General features: G+C 40.5%; 1 protein-coding gene across 2 annotated transcripts in view; it reads right to left on the bottom strand.

Moving 5' to 3' along the window:
* Nucleotides 1-12152, bottom strand: part of FAM102B (family with sequence similarity 102 member B) — an 81225-nt gene extending 69073 nt beyond the window's left edge. For both annotated transcript variants that reach the window (XM_039254962.1, XM_039254963.1), the window contains exon 1: nt 11887-12152. In XM_039254962.1, coding sequence (XP_039110893.1) covers nt 11887-12026 — 140 coding nt within the window. In that variant the 5' untranslated portion in view covers nt 12027-12152. The remainder of the gene's footprint in view (nt 1-11886) is intronic.
* Nucleotides 12153-20019: the final 7867 nt, after the last annotated feature.

Below are 20019 nucleotides of genomic sequence, written 5' to 3'. Positions count from 1 at the left end.
AAACTCAAACAGCTATAGGCACATGGAGATCAAACAACATATTACTGAACAACTACTAACTCACTGATTAAATCAAAGGAGAAGTAAGAAAATATCTAAAGACTAATAAAAGCAGAAATACAACATACCAAAATCTATATGATACGGTAAAAGACGTTCTAAGAGACAAAGTTCATAGCAATACCTCAAGAAATAAGAGAAATCTCAAATAAACAATTTAACTTTATACCTAAAGAAATAAGACAGAAGAACAAATGAAGCCCAAAGTTAATAGAAAGAAGGAAATAATAAAGATAAGAGTGGAAATAAATAGAGACTAAAAAGACAAATGGTAATGAAACCAAGAGCTGGTTCTTTGAAAAGGTAAAATGGACAAACCTTTAGCTAGCTTCCCCAAGAGAATGAAGAAAGATGGCTCAAATAGAGAAATTAAAGGGAAGAAGTTACAACTTCTCAGAAATACACAAAAGTATGAAAGACCACAAGAGGCTACGATGAACAATTTTATGCCAACAAACTGGACAGCATGGAAGAAATGTATAAATTCCTAGAAATTTACAATCTTCCAAGACTGAATCATGAAGAAACAGAAACTCTGAACATACTGATTACTACTAAGGAGATCAAATCAACAATCAAAAACCTCTCAACAAACAAAAGTCCAGGGCCAGATGGTTTCACTGATGAATTCTATTAGAAATTCAAAGATTAATATCTATCTTTCCCAGACTCTTTACACACTATTTTTTAAAAGTTTATTTATTTTTGGAGAGAGACAGAGAAAAAGAGAGCAAGCAGGGGAGGGGTAGAGAGAGGGAGAGAGAGAGTCCCAAGCAGGCTCCTCACTATCAGCAAGGAGCCCAACACAGGGCTTGATCCCACAAACCATGAGATCATGACCTTATGCTTAACCAACTGAGCCACCCAAGTGCCTCCTTCCCAAACTCTTAAAAAAAAAAAATTGAAGAAGGAAAGCTTCTAAACTCATTTTGAGGCCAGTAGTACCCTGATATCAAAATGACACAACACCACACACAAAAAAAGAATTACAGGCCAATATCCCTAATGATCATAGCTGCAAAAATACAAAATATGAGCAAACTGAATTCAACAATACATTAAAAGGATCATATACTAAGATTAAATAAATGGGATTTATTTCAGGGATGCATGGATGGTTCAACGCCTGTAAATCAATCAACATAATGTATCACATTAACAAAATAAAAGATTAAAAAATATATGATCATCTCAATAAATGCAGAAAAAGGATTTGACAAAATTCAACATCCACTCAAGATAAAAACTCTCCTCAACAAACTGGGTATAAAGGGAATGTACCTAAACATAATAAAGGCCATAAGTGACAAAACCACAGTTAATATACTAAACAGTGAAAATCTAAAAGCTTTTCCTTTAAGATCAGGAACATGACAAGGCTGCCCACTATCCCTAGTTTTATTCAACATATCACTGGAAGACTTGGCCACAGCAATTAGGCAAGAAAATGGAATAAAAGGCATACATTTTGGAAATGAAGTGAAACTGTCACCATTTGCAGATGACACTATTTGTGGATGACATGATACTGCATATAGAAAGCACTAAAAATTGTACCAAAATTCAGAACTAATAAATGAATTCTGTAAAGCCACAGGATGCAAAATTAATATACAAAAATCTGTTGTATTTCCATACACCAAGTAGCAGAAAGAGAAATCAAAAGAATAATCCCATTTACAATCCTATAAAAAAGAATAAAATAGGGGCACGGGGGTGGCTCAGTCAGTTGAGTGTCCAACTCTTGATTTTGGCTCAGGTCATGATCCCAGGGTTGTGGGATTGAGCCCCATCCTGGGCTCCATGCTGAGCGTGGAGCCTACTTGGGATTCTCCCTTTCTCTCCCTCTCTGCCACTCCCATCCCCCTTTGTACACACACTCTCTCTCTGTCTCTCTAAGAAAAAAAAAGAAAGAAGAAAAAGAAAAAAGAATAAGTTACCTAGAAATAAATTTAACCAAGAGGCAAGAGACCTAAAAAATGAAAATATAAGACACTGATGAAAGAAACTGACATAAATAAGTGGAAAGATAGTCTAGGCTCATGGACTCAATTAATATTGTTTAAATGTCCATACTATCCAAAGCAATCTACAGATTCAGTGTAATCCCTATTAAAATTCCAAATACATTTTTCACAGAACTGAAACCAATAATTCTAAAATTTGTATGGAACCACAAAAGACCCCGAATAGCTAAAATAATGCTGAGACATTAATTAATTGACATACGTTCAATTAATTTCGGACAAAGGAGGGCTACCTGGGTGGCTCAGTCAGTTAAGCTTCTGACTTTGGCTCAAGTCATGATCTCACAGTTCATGAGTTCAAGCCCCATATCAGGCTCTGTGCTGACAGTGCAGAGGCTGCTTGGAATTCTCTCTTCCTCTCTCTCTCTGTCCTCTCTGTCCTTCCCTCAATTACACTCTAAATAAATAAATAAATAAATAATATTAGGACAAAGGAGGCAAGAATATACAATGGGGAAAGGATGATCACTTCAATAAACAGTGTTTGGAAAACTGGACAGCTACATGCAAAAAAATGAACTGAACCACTATTGTATATCATACACAAAAATCAACTTAGGACGGACTAAAGACTTGAATGTTAAACCTGAAATCATAAAACTCTTAGAAGAAAACATAAGTGGTAAACTTCTTTACATTGATCTAAGTGATGTTTTTTGATCTGACTCCAAAGGCAAAAGAAACAAAGCAAAAATAAACAAACAGGACAATCTTAATTAAAAACTTTTGCACAGCAAAGGAAACGATCAACAAAACGAAAATGCAACCTACTGAATGGGAAAAGATATTTGAACATCATATAACCAATAAGGAGATTAAAATCCAATATATAAAGGATTCATACAACTCAGTAATAAAAAGACAAACAATCCAATTAAAAATAGACAGAGAGGGGTGTCTGGGAGGCTCAGTTGGTTTCACGGTCTGACTTTGGCTCAGGTCAGGATCTCACGGTTCATGAGTTCAAGCCCCACATCAGGCTCTTGACTGTTAGCACAGAGCCGGCTTTGATCCTCTGTCCCCTTCTCTATCTCTGCCCCTCCCTGTGCGCTCTCTCAAAAATAAACATTAAAAACTTTTTTTTAAAGATTAAAAAAATAGGCAGAGATTTCATTTTTTTCCATAGCTGAGTAATATTCCTGTGTGTGTGTGTGTGTGCATACACACATATACCACATCTTTTTTTAAAAATATTTTTAATGTTTTATTTATTTTGAGAGAGAGAGAGAGAGAGAAAGACAGCGTGAGCAGGGGAGGGTCAGAGAGAGAGGGAGATACAGAATCTGAAACAGGCTCCAGGCTCTGAGCCAGCTGTCAGCACAGAGCCCGATGCGATGAACCCATGAACCGTGAGATCATGACCTGAGCCGAAGTTGGATGTTTAACTGACTGAGCTACCCAGGCGCCCCACACCACATCTTTTTTATCCATTCATCAGTCAATGGACACTTGGGCTGTTTCCATACTTTGGACATTGTAGATACTGCTGCTATAAACATCAGGGTGCATGTATCCCTCTGAATTAGTATTTTTGTATTTTTTGAGTAAATACCTGGTAGTGTAACTGCTGGATTGTAGGGTAGTTCTGTTTTTAATTTTTTGAGGAACCTCCATATTTATTTCCACAATGACTATACCTGTTTGCATTCTCACCAACGGGCAAATTGGTCTCCACATCCTGACCAACACCTGTTGTTTCTTGTGTTGTTGATTTTAGCCATTCTGACAGGCATGTGGTGATATCTCATTGTAGTTTTGATCTGTATATCCCTGATAATTAGTGATGTTGAGCATCTTTTCATGCATCTGTTGGCTATCTGCATGTCTTCTTTGGAGAAATGTCTGTTCCATGTCATCTGTCCATTTTTTAATTGGATTATTTGTTCTTTGGGTGTTGAGTTTCTTAAGTTTCTTATATATTTTGGACACTAACCCTTCATCAGATATGTCATTTGCAAATATCTTCTCCCATTCTGTAGGTTGCCTTTTAGTCTTGCTGATTGTTTCCTTTGCTGTGCAGAGTTTTTATTTTGATTAAGTCCCAATAGTTTATTTTTGCTTTTGTTTCCTTTGCTTCAAGAGACATATCTAGAATGAAACATTGTCATTTGCAAGGACATGGATGGAGCTAGAGAGTCATGTCCTAAGCAAAATAAGTGAGAAAAAAACAAATACTGTATGATTTCACTCATATACGGAATTTAAGAAACAAAACAAATGAGCAAAGAGAAAAAAAAAGAGAGGCAAACCAAGAAACAGACTCTTAATTATAGAGAACCAACTGATGGTTACCAGAGGGAAGGTGGGTGGGGGAGATGTGTTTAATAGGTGATGGGGATTAAGGAGTGCACTTGTTTTGAGAAGCACCAAGCGTTGTATGGAAGTGCAGAATCACTTTGTTGTATACCTGAAACTAATAATACACTATATGCTATCTAACTGGAATTTTTTAAAAACTTAAAAAAATAGGCAGAGGATTTAAATAGACATTTTTCTACAGAAGACATACAGATGGCTAACAGGCACATGAAAAGATGCTCAACATCACGTATCATCTGGGAAATGCAAATCAAAACCACAATGAGATACCACTTTACACCTGTCAGAATAGCTATTATCAAAAAGACAAGAAATAACAAGTATTAGGGAGGATGTGAAGAAAAGGGAACCCTTGGGCACTACTGGTGGGCATGTAAATGGGTGTGGCCACTATGGAAATCAGTATGGAGAGTCTTTAAAAAATTAAACATAGAGCCATAATATGATGCAGCAATTTTACTACTGGCTATCTGAAGAAAGCAAAAATATTAATTCAAAAAGATATATGCACCCCTATATTCACCACAGCATTATTTACTATAGCCAAGATAATGGAAACAACCTATGTGTCCACTGATGGATGAATGCATAAAGATATGGTATACATATGTAATGGAATATTATTCAATCATAAAGAAGAATGATTTCTTGCCATCTGTGACAACCTAGATGGATCTTGTATTATAATAAATGAAATAAGTCTGGCAAAGAAAGACAAATTCCCTATGATTTAACTTACATTTTGAATCTAAAAAAACAAAACAAAACTCAGACTCATAAATACAGGGAAGAGACTGGTGGCTGCCACAGAGAAAGGGTTGGGAGGGTATGAAATGGGTGAAGGAGATTCAGAAGTACAAACTTCCAGTTAATAAAATAAATAAGTCATGGGGAGATCGTGTATAGCATGGGAAATATAGTCAATAATAGAATATTAACTTTGTAAGGTGACAGATGGTAATTAGACTTATTGTGGTGACCACTTTGCAATGTATACAAATGTCAAATCCCTATGTTGTACACCTGAAACTAATATGATATATATGTGAATTATATATGAAAAAAAAAAGAATTCTGTGCCATATGGTCAAATAGCGTTTTCTAATACTGGTTATTTTTTATATTTGCTAATCATTAGTAATTTTTTATCTTAAAAAGTCAACTTAATGTACTGAAGGGCAAGTTGATAATAATTTATCAAGGGCATTTGAAATATGCATGCCCTTTGATTCAATAATTCCATTTCTAAGTACTAGTCCTAAAAAATAATAATAGATGTGCTCAAAATTTGGCTTTAATGATGCTCACTGTAGTGTATTCATAAAAGTATTAATTAAAAAGATAGCATACAGGAGTACCTGGGTGGCTCAGTCAGTAAAGCATCTGACTCTTGGTTTCGGCTCAGGTAACAATCCCACATGGGGCTCTGTGGTGATGGTGTGGGATTCTCTCTCTCTTTGGCTCTCCCACCCCCGCACTCCTGCGCTATCTCTCAAAATAAATAAATAAACCTAAAAAAAAAAAATAGAATAGGGGCCCCTGGGTGGCTCAGTTGGTTAAGCGTCTGACGTCAGCTCAGGTCATGATCTCAAGGTTCGTTGGTTCAAGTCCCGCGTCGGGCTCTGTGCTGACAGCTAGCTCTGAGCCTGGAGCCTGTTTCAGATTCTGTATCTCCCTCTCTCTCTCTCTGACCTTCCTCTGTTCATGCTGTCTCTCTCTCTCTCTCAGAAATAAATAAAACATTAAAAAAACATAGAATAAAGACTATTTCAAAAGAGGCATGGTTCAATAAACCATGGAGACCCATATCACGGGATGGTATACAACCTATTAAAAAATTATTTTGTAGTTGAATCTGTAATAATATGGGAAGACACATTAAGGGAAAAACATATTAAGTACATTATGATACTATTTTGGATTTTTAAAAAGTATGTGATGTGATGTGTGTGTGTGTGTGTGTGTGTGTATCAATAAAGACCCCATATGAAATACCAAAATAGAACAGCGATTATTTCTAGTTGGCCCTTTATATGCAATTTTTGTTCTTTCTGTTTTGCTTTTCTATTTTCTAAGTTTAAAAAAAGTTTTAAAAATGTTTTTTATTTTTGAGAGAGAGAGAGAGAGAATCCTAATCAGGTTCTGCACTGCTGATGCAAAGCCCAAGGGACTCGAACCCAAAAACCCAACCATGAGCTGAGATCATGGCCTGAGCCAAAGTAGGATGTTCAACAGAATGAGCCACCTAGGCACCCTTCTATTTTCTAAAATTTTCATAAGAATCTATATCACTTTTGCAATAAGGAAAAAAATTGCTAAAAATAAGTACACAAAGTGAGTGAGCTAAAATCTTGAAAACATGAGGATATATTCTGGCCAAAGAGAAGAAATTCCTTCAGCTTGTTTACAAAGTAAAAGATCTAATACACAGATGTGCTCATTAGCTTCCCGGATACTCCCTGAATTCACATGGTTTTCTGCCACAAGTTCATGTGATACTTAGCACAAAAGAAAAAAGATGTGCTCTTTTGAGCACAAAAGAAAAAAGATGAACAAAATATGGCAAACTTGGGAATCCTAAAAATATAGGAAAATTTTCTTCCTATTCCTTTATTAATACAGACTAGAAATGAAATCTGTTCTGACAGTCTTAAGAAACCTCAAGAGATTTAAATGCTTTTTACAAAGGAAGCATGCTCTTAAAAGATTTAAATAATGTAATTTTCTGTCTTTTTGAAAGGTTCAAAAATATTTTATTAGGCAATAATTTGGTTTCAGTTTATTAGACTACTGTAATCATACAAAGTATTTTTTGAATGTTTTATTTACTATCATGTAAAATCTGACAATTTTAATAACATTTATCACAAATAAACACATTCTAGTCTTTATATTATTTCTAACCTCTTCACTAAACACACTTTCCCAGGAGAAACTGGATCCTTCTAAAGTTAATTTCCACTACTAATCTTTAAGAGTGTAAACGGTGTAAGGAAATTCTAGTAAGCAACCTTATTTGCAATAGAACAGAATCTAAGAAATCTACAATAAATATGTCTCTAGCTGCTTGCTTATCAGGCTCACTGTCACCTCAATGTAGTGTGTTAAACATATAACCTACCTCTTCATATCCTCCCTCACAGTATACTATCAACAAGTATACCTCAAATATACCACAATATACCTCAACAAAACAGAATGAAACAGATTCTTCTGGACTTCTTTGTCATGTCATAAGTGCATCTGTCATAGTATTATCATTTTATCAGTCACTTATATAAAAAAACTTCTAAGTTTAGGTTCTTATTAGCTCCTTCCTGGGTTATTTTAGCAGACTCCTACTTTGTCTCCCCACTTCTAGTCTATCCCCACTTGAATCTGACAAGCATCAGCCCACTAGCCAGCTTCAATGCCACTTTAATCACATTACAACTTGGTGCAAGAATCTCAAACTGACTTCTATCCTATGAGCAGTGGAAAGCAAACTCTTTGTAATAGTATTCCAAGTCTTTATCTTTGCTTCTGTCCAGTGTGAACTCTCTCTGCAATCAGGCTGATCTATCACCAGCTCCTACTGATGACCTGCTCAAGCTGCCCTCTAGCCCTCACTTCTTTGTCAATGCAAATTCATCCCCCTGGCATGCTCAACTGAAAAGTCAATATGGTTTTCAGCTGCAAATAAATTCTCTACCTGCAGAATTTCAACAACACTCATATACGGTCTCACCCATTGATTAGGCACTAAATCATACTGTCTCCTACTGGCAAGCAATTATACATCTATGATCTAATTTCATTAAGTAGAGCTAATTCACTTATGGGCATTTTTATTTGTTGTGCTTCTCAGAGCCCCTCATACACAGCTAGAAACCTGGTAAATGCTCAATATTTGGTGAGCAATGAATGATCTGTATAAAGTTGTATAAAGTTGTATAAAGCCAAATATATTTATAGTTTGCTAAGGCTTCTAAAAGATGAATTATTATTTTATGTACATTCATGTATCAGGGGTCTCCAAGAACATCCCCAGGTTGAGTGATCCACTGGGAAGACTCATAGGACTCAGCATATAGTCATACTCATGTCTAAGATTTATTATAGTGAAAGGACACAAAGCAGAATCAGGAAAGGGAAAAAGGTCCATGGACCAAAGTTCCTGGGAAACCAAGGGCAAGTTTCTGGAGTCACCCAGAACACAGTTACTCCGGAATCAAATTGTGGTAACACATCTGTCTACCAAGGAAGCTCATTTCGTGACTGGTCATATAGACACCCTTCCCCTGGCACAGACCAAAATTCCAGACTCCTAGAAAGTATTCAGCGTAAATCACATTGTTTGTAGTCTAGGCACAGTGAGCCACTCTAAAGTTTTTATCAGCGTTGGGGAACTGGTGACCATTCAATTCCCTGATACCAGCAAAAACATTGTAAGCAGGCCTTTCTAAGAAAAGTAGTCCTGAGCCTGCTATGTTATCCCTTTTCTATGTAGTTAATTTCATATTTTTTAATGGGAGAAATGTTATAGTGTTACCCATATTTGATTTATAGGGGGCACATAAAGTTATTTTTAAAAATTAAATTCTAGCATTTAATTAGAGATGCAATGCCTAGCCTGGCACCCAATAATTAAAAGTTAGGCAATTTAAAAATAATTCACATCCTTTAGGTATTTCAGGTTTTCTCCTCCCCCCCTCCCCACCTTGTAGAATAAGGTATCTTTTTCAATTTTTTATAATGTTTATTTTTGAGAGAGAGAGACAGAACGTGAAGGGGGAATGGCAGAGAGAGGCGGAGAGAGAGAGGAGAGAGAGAGAGAGACAGACAGACAGAATCTGAAGCAGGCTCCAGGTTCTGAGCTGTTAGCACAGAGCCTGACATGGGGCTTGAATTCATAGATGGTGAGATCATGACCTGAGTCGAAGTCAGACACTTAACTGTCTGAGCCACCCAGGTGTCCCTAAGATATCTTCTTCAAACCAATACTTTTGTAATTGTCAGGATAAAGGAATTAAGTATCAACACCTAAAGGAATCAAGCCCTCTCAGACAAGCTCCTGGTCTTCTCTTTAAACATCAATTGGGTGCTACAGCACTGTGGTAGCTGTTTTCAGTACATCATCTAACTAAATCCTCACAATAACCCCATATGCCAGTGATGGTTTCTATTTTATACTTAGAATCTTTGAGAGGCTGAGTAACCTACCCAGGTTAACCACGGTGGAGTAAGGATTTAGGGACAGATCTGCCTCATTCTAAATCCTTGTTCTTAGCTTTACACCAACTACCTCCACCTAACAAGGCACAGGCTCCTTAAGAATCATTTCACTCCAAACTAGGGGTTTTTGTTTGTTTGGCCACACAGAGCACTATTCTCAACCCTACTGATTTTTATTAAGGTCACATTTTTGTTGGAAGAGAAGGGGGTATGTTTAACCCAGGATACTCTGCTTTTTCCTTTCCAACTCTTGCAAATTAGAAATCAAATTATACCCCTTGCTTGTTAAAACCATCAGGAAGTTCCCTATTCAGCACAGCACACTTTACTCCTTCCTGCGGCATCAATCTGCTTGAAATCAGACAGACCTGTATCAGGATCTTGGCATTTCACTTACCAGATGTGGGGGCCTTGGGAAAGTTAACCTTTCTGAGTCTCAGCTTATTCACCCACGAAATGGGAAACTCTACAGCATAGGTTTGCTTTGAGAATGATATAAGGTAATAAGCTTAAAGGACTCAACTTACATGTATTTGCTGAATAAGTGATTGCCTGCAACACTGATTTGAACTGATTTGAACTGATTTGTCAGTAGCAAGCCAACTCAGGAGAATTAAGAGAGTAGTAGTACCCTGACCACCAGGTGTCATCACTGGCCCAGAAGAACTGGTCTAACAGCCATTAGTGGGGCATGTGACCCTGCAGCAAACTGGATAAGATCCAGGGTAAGACAGTCATTTGTACCTACGGGACATTCAAGAATTGGCTTTGGTTTTTCAACACTCTAGGAGCTGGTAGAATAGTTGTTACACCATTTTAAGTTACACTTACCAGTGTGTTAAAAATGATTGCAGTGTAATTAATAGCTGAATAGCTGCAAAAGACTTGTCACCACTATTTAATTTTAAAAAGTATCCTTGGCTGTTTCTTGATTCTGAGAGTCAATAACGCTTTATAAATCCTCGGCTTTGGCCAATTAGCCATTACATTTTCTGGCTTCTACAGGCTTCAGTGTTGCCACTGTAGACAATTTTCTGGCCCTAATTTCACAACCTATTTATCTTATGCTCTTTCCATTAATAGGGATGATAGAGCAAAGAAAGGAGAATATTTTTTTACGGTAAACATAAAGTCCATGAACAGTAAATTTAGGCAAAGTAGGCACTAATTGTTAACCTCTTTCCTTGACGTCAGGAACTTAAAAGTTCATTTTTTAAAATTTTGTAAATTTCCTATTTTCTTAAGAACACTTACCTTAGCGTAATCTGCCAACCTACCCAAGGAACACTATCACCCCTGACTTCGGTTGGCCACCTGCCAACGACTCTCCCTGAGGGTCCCCTGGGGCTCAATTCAAAAAGAGCGCTGGTCTAGGGGCGCCTGGGTGGCTTAGTCGGTTAAGCGTCCGACTTTCGCTCAGGTCATGATCTCGCGGTTCATGGGTTCGAGCCCCGCGTCGGGCTCTGTGCTGACTGCCAGCTCAGAGCCTGGAGCCTGTTTCAGAGTCTGTCACTCCCTCTCTCTCTGACCCTCCCCTACTCACGCTGTCTCTCTCTCTCCTAGAAATAAATAAAAATATTTAAAAAAAAAAAAGCGCTGGTCTGGGCTCTCCTGGTTCTAAGTCCTTCGCACTGAGAGCCACCAGCCGCCACCTCAAGTCTGGTAATTCGGTGAGTGTTAAGCGCGTAACTGGAGACGCATCTCTCCGATGAGGCACAGACTCAGGGAACCCTTGACTCAAGTCAAGTCAAGCCTGATCAGGCCTACCCTAGCCACATCCTGGGCTCCTGAGTCCCGAGTAAGCAACAAGAGAAAAGGAGTTAATGCTAAGCACAGGTTTCTGTGCAGAGCGAGGGCTCTTGGAACGGCAAGCAGTTCGGGTTATTTCTGTTTCTGTTTCAACAACAGTTCAAATTCCACTTTGCATTTCACAAATATGGAAACGTCTTACGAGAAACCAGAAGCATTCTCTCCCTTCTGGCCACTGCACCCATTCCTAGATAATTTAGGAGGGAAGAGTAGATACCAGGAACCATCTGGAATCAGGAGAGCAGGAGCCAAGCCCAGCTGAGATGGACCCATTTGCGAAGCACTCTGTGCAGATCGATAACTCCTGACTGATTTCAGACTTGGTCCCCGGAGGAAGAGGAGCTCACGAGGCTGGCCTTCCCCCTGAAGCAAACGGGCCAAGGAAAGACAAGCTGCCCATCAAGCAAACCCCCTCGGGACAGGCGGAGCGGCTCGCGAGGCGCCGAGGGCGCGTTACCTGGGGGACTCGGCGGTGAAGCTGCCGCCGTCCAGCAGCCGCATCTTGCAGAATAGGACCCCGTTGACGAAGGGCACCGAGGAGAGCTCTTCGAGCTCAAAGTCCACCTTAAACTTAAACTTCTTCTTCTTCATCATCATGAGAGCCAGACGCCGGCGAGCGGGATGCGGGGGCGGCCCCAAGGGGCGCGCGGGCCGGCGCCGCCGCCTCAGCTCGCCGGAGCCCCGGGCCCGCGCAGCCCCAAGGCCGGGGCCGCGAGCTGCGCGCGGGGGCGCGGCCGGGGGGCGCCGCGGGCCGGCTGGAGCCGGGGCAGGGGCCGCCGCCGCCGCCGCCGCCGCCTCTCGCGGCAGCCCGGGCCGGAGCGCGGCGGCGCGGACCCCGCCCGCCCGCGAGGAGCGATCGTGCTGCAGCTCGCCTGGGCGGTGGGCGCCTTTTCGGTGTGCAGCTCGCCGCTGCCGCCGCCCGTCTGAGAGCCGGGGGAGGCGAAGACCTGAGGACTGCCGTTGCCGCCGCCGCCTCCGCGCCGCGGGGCCCGTGGCGCCCCCAGCGGCTGCGGCCAGCATCGCACCGCGGGGCGGAAGCGGGAGGGCGGGCGAGGAAATTCGGGGCGGGCGGGCGCTTCTCCGGGAAACTGACCCACGACGGCAGTTAGAGCGTCACGCCTCTCTGGGGTTAAAAAAAGACAAAACCCAACCAAAATGGAGCTTCCTTCTACAGCTTCCCCTCAGCCTTCTTTCAGTTTTTGCTTCGCCTCCTTCCTCCCCTCCCCCTCCAGTGATTTTTTCCCCTTCTCTCATGGGTTTGAGTCATGGGTTAATAGGATTAATCAGAATCTCCACGACGTTACTTTAATCAAATTGAAATTCTAAAACTAAAATTTCCTTTAGGTATTCTAAAGCCAGGAGGCTTCTAATATAAGGACAAGGTAAGAAAAAGGAAAGGGATTAAAGCGTGTTGAAGGCATACAAAGTGCCCAGGCACTACTGCGGTGGGCGTTTTCTCTTATTTATACTTACTTATTTAAAGTTTTTTATTTATTTTAGAGAGAGGAACACATTAGGGGTGTGTGTGTGTGTGTGTGTGTGTGTGTTGGGGGGCGGGGGGGGGGGAGAGACAGAGGAAGTGACACAGAATCAGAAGCAGGCTCCAGACACCAAGCTGTCAACACAGAGCCTGACATGGGGACTGGAACTCAGGAACTGTGAGATCATGACCTTGGTGGAAGTCAGACGCTCAACCGAGCCACCCAGGTGCCCGGTCTTATTTATATTTTAATTCCTGTTCCCGAGGATAAAAGAGTATAGGAGGGGTTAAAAAATATCTTCCCTTTTAAAATGTGGCTGTCCATAACAGAGACCTGAAAAGCCTGCAAATAAAGTTCCCTAGATGCATAGCAATTACCTTCTTTCCATAGGCATATATATGTTGTTACAATGTATTTGCCTACTTGATCACATAAAGTTAGTGTTTTCAAACTGAATTGTCCTTTCAACTCAAATATTCCCTCCCACTAATCTCTGAAAGCTGTAATTGAAGAGCTTCTCATTCCCAGTTCACTCATTTATTCATGCATTCATTTATATAAAAGTTTTTTAAAAAAAATTCTTAATGTTTTTTATTATTTCTGAGAGAGAGAGAGAGAGACAGTGTGAGCAGGGGAGGGTCAGAGAGAGGGAGACACAGAATCTGAAGCAGGCTCCAGGCTCTGAGCTAGCTGTCAGCACAGAGCCTGACGCGGGGCTTGAACCCACAAACTGTGAGATCATGCCCTGAGCCAAAGTCAGACACTTAACTGAGCCACCCAGGTGCTCCTGTATAAAATAGTTTTTAATTGCCTAGGATGTCAGTCATTGTCTAGAACCAGTGATCAAAACACCAAAAACCTGACCTCAAGAATTTTACAACCTAGTGAGAGACACTTATTAAAAACGAAATCTAGCATCAAGTTGTATTTGTTCAGAATGAAGAAGCAATTTGTCTAGAACTCAGAAGAGGAAACACCTTGGTGAAGCTGACCCAAAGATTTGCCTCTGTTCAGGGTGGAAGAAATAGAAGACCTAGAGGCAGAGTACAGGAGTTAGGGGCTGAAGGTTTTGTAGTGGATAAAGCTAGCTGCCCAGCATGGCAAGGGAGGAATGGCAGTGGGAAGAGTTAAGGGGTCTTTGGGGTTTGTAATCTGGACAATTAGATGCATGTTAATTCCACTGGTTGAGTTTTGGAAGCAGGAGGAGGGCAGGCTGGGAATGGAAGAGATTCTGAGCCTTTATTTGAATTGCCTGTGAGATATTCAGGGCGAGAAGGGGAGCCTTAGCTCAGGTGAAAGTTTAAGATTGAAAACATGTGAGATTTAGAGTATTTTCTCTGATGGCTGAAGCCCCAGAGGTGGATAAAAATGAGTTACTCTGAGCAACATTTCTTGGGTATATGGAAGAAGGTGCCTGAGACAGTCAGAAAAAGAGGAGATCAAGAGAGATGACCTGAAAACCAAGAGCTTTGATCATTTAACATTTATAGTTATTAAGACCTACTGTGTGCTAGGCACTATGCTTGGGACTAGAGATAGAAATGAACAGGGGCACCTGGGTGGCTCAGTCGGTTAAGCCTCTGACTTTGGCTCAGGTCACAATCTTATGGTTTGGGAGTTCGAGCCCTGCATCGGGCTCTGTGCTGACACCTTGGAGTCTGGAGCCTGCTTTGGATTCTGTGTCTCCCTCTCTCTGCATCCTGTCTCTCAAAAATGAATAAACATTAAAAAAATTTTTTTAAAGAAATGAACAAGACACACGGACTTATAAATGAATGGAGGATAGCATAGATAGGCAAACAGAATAATGAGAGAGAGAGAGAGAGATCCATGATTCCTGCAGAACAGAGGAGGGAATTTCCAGAAAGTCCTGCAGAGCATTCCTAGAGGATTTAGACTGAAAAGAATCTATTGAAGATCTGAGAGGTCAAGTCATTGGTACTATTGGCAAGAGAAGTCCCCTTAAAAGGTGGTGGCAAAATAAGATTAAAATGGTCTGGGAAGTAAATGAAAGGTAGTAATGAGAAGTGGGTGACTGAAATTTTTTTATGATTTCTGTCAATGAATGAGAAGAGACAGGACAGTAGGTAGAGGAGGAGGGTTCAAGCTTTTTCAATAACACTTGGGTACTATCTAAGATTTATTGAGAATCTGTTATGTACCAAGCACCTTAATAGGCCTTAGAGATCTGAGTTGCTGTTCTGGTTCTATATGCTACGGTCTACCGGAGGACACAGGTAAGGCCCAGGCAGTTGCAGTAGGATGTAACATTGGGTTCTATCTATGCGTGCTGGGGAAGAGAGGCTGCCTTGGGAGCACATAATAACCTCTAACTAGCGTAAGTAGGTTTATGAAAGAGTTTCTGGGGTAAGTGACATTTATGCTGATGTCTGAATGATGAGTGTGAGGGGTAGGGAGCAGTTTCCAGGAAGAAGGTACTGTATGTGCAAAGGCTCAGAGGAAGAGAGACCATGTTGCAGGGGGAACTGAAAGTAGTTTAGTCTGGCCGCAACTTAGAGTGGGGTGTGGTGACAGGGATATAATAGCCAGCCATAGATGTTTTAACACAGAGGAATGACATATTTTGGTTTGCAGTTTATAAAGATCTCCAGCTGGAGGGAGAGAGTCTAGTAGCACTCTCTTTTTGATTCATGGTGTGATTATTAAACACCTTTTATGAATCAAAGTCCAGGCAAGAAACAGATATCATACTCAAATTTTTACATAAGGAAACTTCAATGAAAGGAATCTTTACTGAGTGCAGGATAAAAGGCCCACAGATTGGTGGGGAGTTGAAATTAGGGGGGGATAAGTATCCTGACCTCTTTCATTTCCTGCCTCTGAGCTCCTGCTGTACCTCCCAGGATCCAAAGTCAGAGGGCAAAGGAACTTGGAAGATGCAGTTCATAGAGGATGGCCTCCTAAGGCCCAGAGTAGAACACAGAAGGGTAGAGAGAAGTCAGAGATGAGGGGACAGAAAGCTACCAGCCCATACCTGATTCAGTCTGGGCTCACCATCGGAACCTGAAACCACTCTACACATTTCCAAAAACAAAACTATATCAGTTAGGTAATTCAGCGCTTCAAACCCTTGAAAGGACTGGAGGAATGGAATTCAACAGACTAATGATATGAATTCAAGCTCACATCATTTATAGTAAACATTGCTAGGGGCGCCTGGGTGGCTTAGTCGGTTAAGCGTCCGACTTTCGCTTAGGTCATGATCTCGCGGTTCATGGGTTCGAGCCCCACGTCGGGCTCTGTGCTGACTGCCAGCTCGGAGCCTGGAGCCTATTTCAGAGTCTGTATCTCCCTCTCTCTCTGACCCTCCCCTGCTCACGCTGTTTCTCTCTCTCCTAGAAATAAATAAAAAATATTTTTAAAAAAAACATTGCTAGCGTTCACTAATACCTGATTCTCCTTTGCTTCCTGGGCATATGAAGATTACATTTCCTGACCCTCTTGCAGTTAGGTGGGGCCATGTGACTCGCTCTAGCCAATAAAATGTGAGAAGTAATGTGTCACTTCCAGAATGAGGCTGTGAAAAGCCCTTGAACAGTTTTCTAGACGTTTTCTTTCCTGCCACAATAGTCATAAGGGAAATCTTGGATTAAAATGTAGTAGCCACAAGATTGAAGCAGCCCAGACCACTGAGTCAGCACGAGAAGAACAAGTCACCACACCTAAAGTTTCACCCCTAGTTTTATTGAGATATAATTGACATAACATTAGATTAGTCAAAGATGTATAATATAATGATTTGATATAGGTATATATTATGAAGTGATTACCTTAAGTTTGGTTAACACCAAATATTTCACAGTTACAGATTTGTTTTCTTGTGATGAGAACTTTAAGATCTACTCTCTTAGCAACTTTTAAATACACAGTACAGTATTAACTACACTCACTATGCTATATATTACATCTCAGAACTTATTTATCTTATAGCTGGAAGCTTAACTTTTGGCCCCCTACACCTGTTTTGCCTTCCCCTCTCCTCACACCTCTGGCAGTCTGTTGTCTGTATCTATGAATTTGTTTTTGTTGTTGTTGTCATTTTTGTTTTTTGGATTCCACATATAAGTGAGATCATACAGTATTTATCTTCTTGTGTCTGACTTTTTTCACTTAGCACAGTGTACTCAAGTCCATCCGTGTTGTTGCAAGTGGCAGGTGTCCTTTTTTATGGCTAAATAAGACATTATTGTATAAATGTACCACATTTCTTTATATATTCAGCTATTGATGGACACTTAGTTTATTTCCATGAGTTGGCTATTGTAAATAATGGTATGATGAACATGGGAGTGCAGATAATATATTTTAATGTTTATCTGTTGAGAGAGAGGGAGAGAGAGAGAGACAGACAGACAGACAGCAGGGAAGGACAGAAACGGAGAGAGAATCTCAAGCAGGCTCTACACTGTCAGCATGCAGCCTGATGTGGGGCTTGATCTCATGAAATGTGAGATTGTGACCTGAACAGAAATCAAGAGTTAGATACTTAACTGACTGAGCCTCCCAGACACCCCGGGAATACAGATAGTTTTGGGGGATCATCATTGTGTTTCCTTCAGATATATACCCAGATATGGGATTTCTGGATCGTACAGTAGCTCTATATTTAATTTTTGGAGGAATCTCCATACTGTTTTTCATAGTGGCTGCACCAATTTTCATTCTCACCAACAGTGCACAGGTGTTTCCTTTTCTTCACATCCTTCCCGGCACTTGTTATTTCTGATTTTTTTGATACTAGCCATTCTAACAGGTGTGAGGTGATATCTCATTATGGTTTTGTTTGTATTTCCCTGGTTATTAGCAATGTTGAGCATTCATGTACCCATTGGTCATCTCTATGTCTTTTCTGGGAAAATGTCTATTCATTTCCTCTTAATTGGATTTTTTGGGTTTGTTTGCTATTGAGTTGTATGATTCTTTTTTGTTTGTTTGTTTTTTCATTTTGTCGATGGTCTCCTTTGCTGTGCATGCAGTAAACTTTTTGTTGTTTGTCAGTGAGAAACAAAATTTCTTGCAGTAAGCCACTGTGATTTTGAGGATTGCTGGTTACTGCAGTATAAGACTAGCCTATTCTGACTATAGGCTATTCATTGTACACTATTCAACGTAGCTGGGATGGGAAGCTGACAATTGGACCCTGTTTCTGCTGCCACCACCACCATGAAGCCCATGTGAAGAGGCTGGATGCCACAAGCACATTGTGACATCTTGCTTACACATGGCTACTGCAGCAGGAACATTTCACTTCATTTTACTTGCACATCTTTTTTTTATTTCCCATAAGTGCATCTATTTGGGAGACCTTATTTGTACCTAAAATTTGGGTGGCAAGGGAGTCTGAGAAATATAAATTTTAGCTTTCTAAGTTCTTCAAATAGAGTGATAGACTGGAATTTGAGGCAGCAGATCTAAGTATCTACACTACAGCCTATAATAAAGTTCCTCAAAGGCAGGGATGGATTGTGATCACCTTGGTATCTCTTGTATCTCAACCAGTACCTGACATTAGTGGGTATTCAATAATGTTTCTTGAAACGATTTGAATTTATGGGCCAATCCTAAGCATTTTACCTCTCAGGTAAAACAACAAAGATGCTCTCGACACGAGCTGAGACTACTTGTGTCAGAGATTTGGTAATTCTTATGGTCCCCTCTACTAGGAGAAGAAAGAATTTAAGGTCTTCCACTCAAAGGAGTGGGAAAAAGAAAAAGTAACCATACCAAACAATTAGAGAATAATTCTGTAAGTTTAAGTTAGAGTAAGCTACAAATAAAAAACCCTCAAAACAACAGTGGCTTAAATATGACAGAAGTTCATTTCTCTCTTAATTATGGTCAAGAGGTAAAGAGTCCAAAACCAGGGACCCAAACTCTGTCATCTCCATCATCCTTAACGTATGCTTTTCACCCTGTGGTATGATTGTTTAAGCTCCAGCACCATTTCTCAATTCCAGCCAGCAAGAAGTTTGAAGGAATAAAGATATGTTCCCTCCCTTCAAGAATACTTCCTGAAAGATGCACATTCCACTTTTACTTAAATTCTATTGTCCAGTGGAACGTGAACAGAAATAATGGCACCAATTCCAGGACTGGCTCACAGAAACCTCCTACACATGATCCTCCCTCTCTTCTGGCATCTGCTGGTTGGAATTTGGTGTCAAGGGAATATTTTGAAGTTGCTTGTTGAAGATGATAGAGCCTCTATGAGCCTGGGGCCCTAGGTGACTGTGTGGCAAAAGGTTATTCCCCTGTTCTTCCACCCCTAACCAGGAATACTTATACTGAACACAGATTTTACTGTGACTTTTTGAGGTATGTTTTCCTCAACAGCTAGCATTACCTTAATACAGAAATTATTACAGAATTAGGGTGCTATCATGCAAATCTAAAATCAGGTAGGTAGTAGACAACAAGGAAACTATTATTAGGAGCTGGAAAATGGAAACTGATGGCAAGACATTTGGTAAAAAAAAAGTTTGATGCAATATTGAGAAGGCTAATAAAGTGCCTACAAAGTCCATAGTCTAGAAGAGGTTAGAAAAAGCAATGTTAGTAAGTTTAATGCTGCATTTAGCAAGATATTAGAAAAATGAGGGGTGCCTGGGTAGCTCAATTGGTTGAATGTTAGTAAGTTAAGTTTAATGCTGCATTTAGCAAGATATTAGAAAAATGAGGGGTGCCTGGGTAGCTCAATTGGTTGAGCGTCCAACTCTTGATTTCAGTTTGGGTCATAATCCCAAGGCTGTGGGATTGAGCCCTGTGTTGGGTTCTGTGCTGAGTGTGGAGCCTGCTTGAAATTTTCTCTCACTCAAATACAAATTAAAACCACACTGAGATACCACCTCAGGCTGGTCAGAGTGGCTAAAATGAACAAATCAGGAAACTATAGATGCTGGCGAGGATGTGGAGAAATGGGTACCCTCCTACACTATTGGTGTAGCCTCTCTGGAAAACAGTGTGAAGGTTCCTCAAAAAATTAACAATAGAACTCCCCTAAATAAGTCAGGCAGAGAAGGACAAATATCATATGTTTGCATGTATAGGAGGATTAGGAGGAACTTAACGGAGGACAATGGGGGAGAAGA

Source organism: Hyaena hyaena, unplaced genomic scaffold, assembly GCF_003009895.1.
Source record: "Hyaena hyaena isolate Hyena2069 unplaced genomic scaffold, ASM300989v1 scaffold_504, whole genome shotgun sequence".
Taxonomy (NCBI): domain Eukaryota; kingdom Metazoa; phylum Chordata; class Mammalia; order Carnivora; family Hyaenidae; genus Hyaena; species Hyaena hyaena.
The sequence above is the reverse complement of the archived record's forward strand: the minus strand, read 5'-3'. Positions and strand labels throughout refer to the sequence as shown.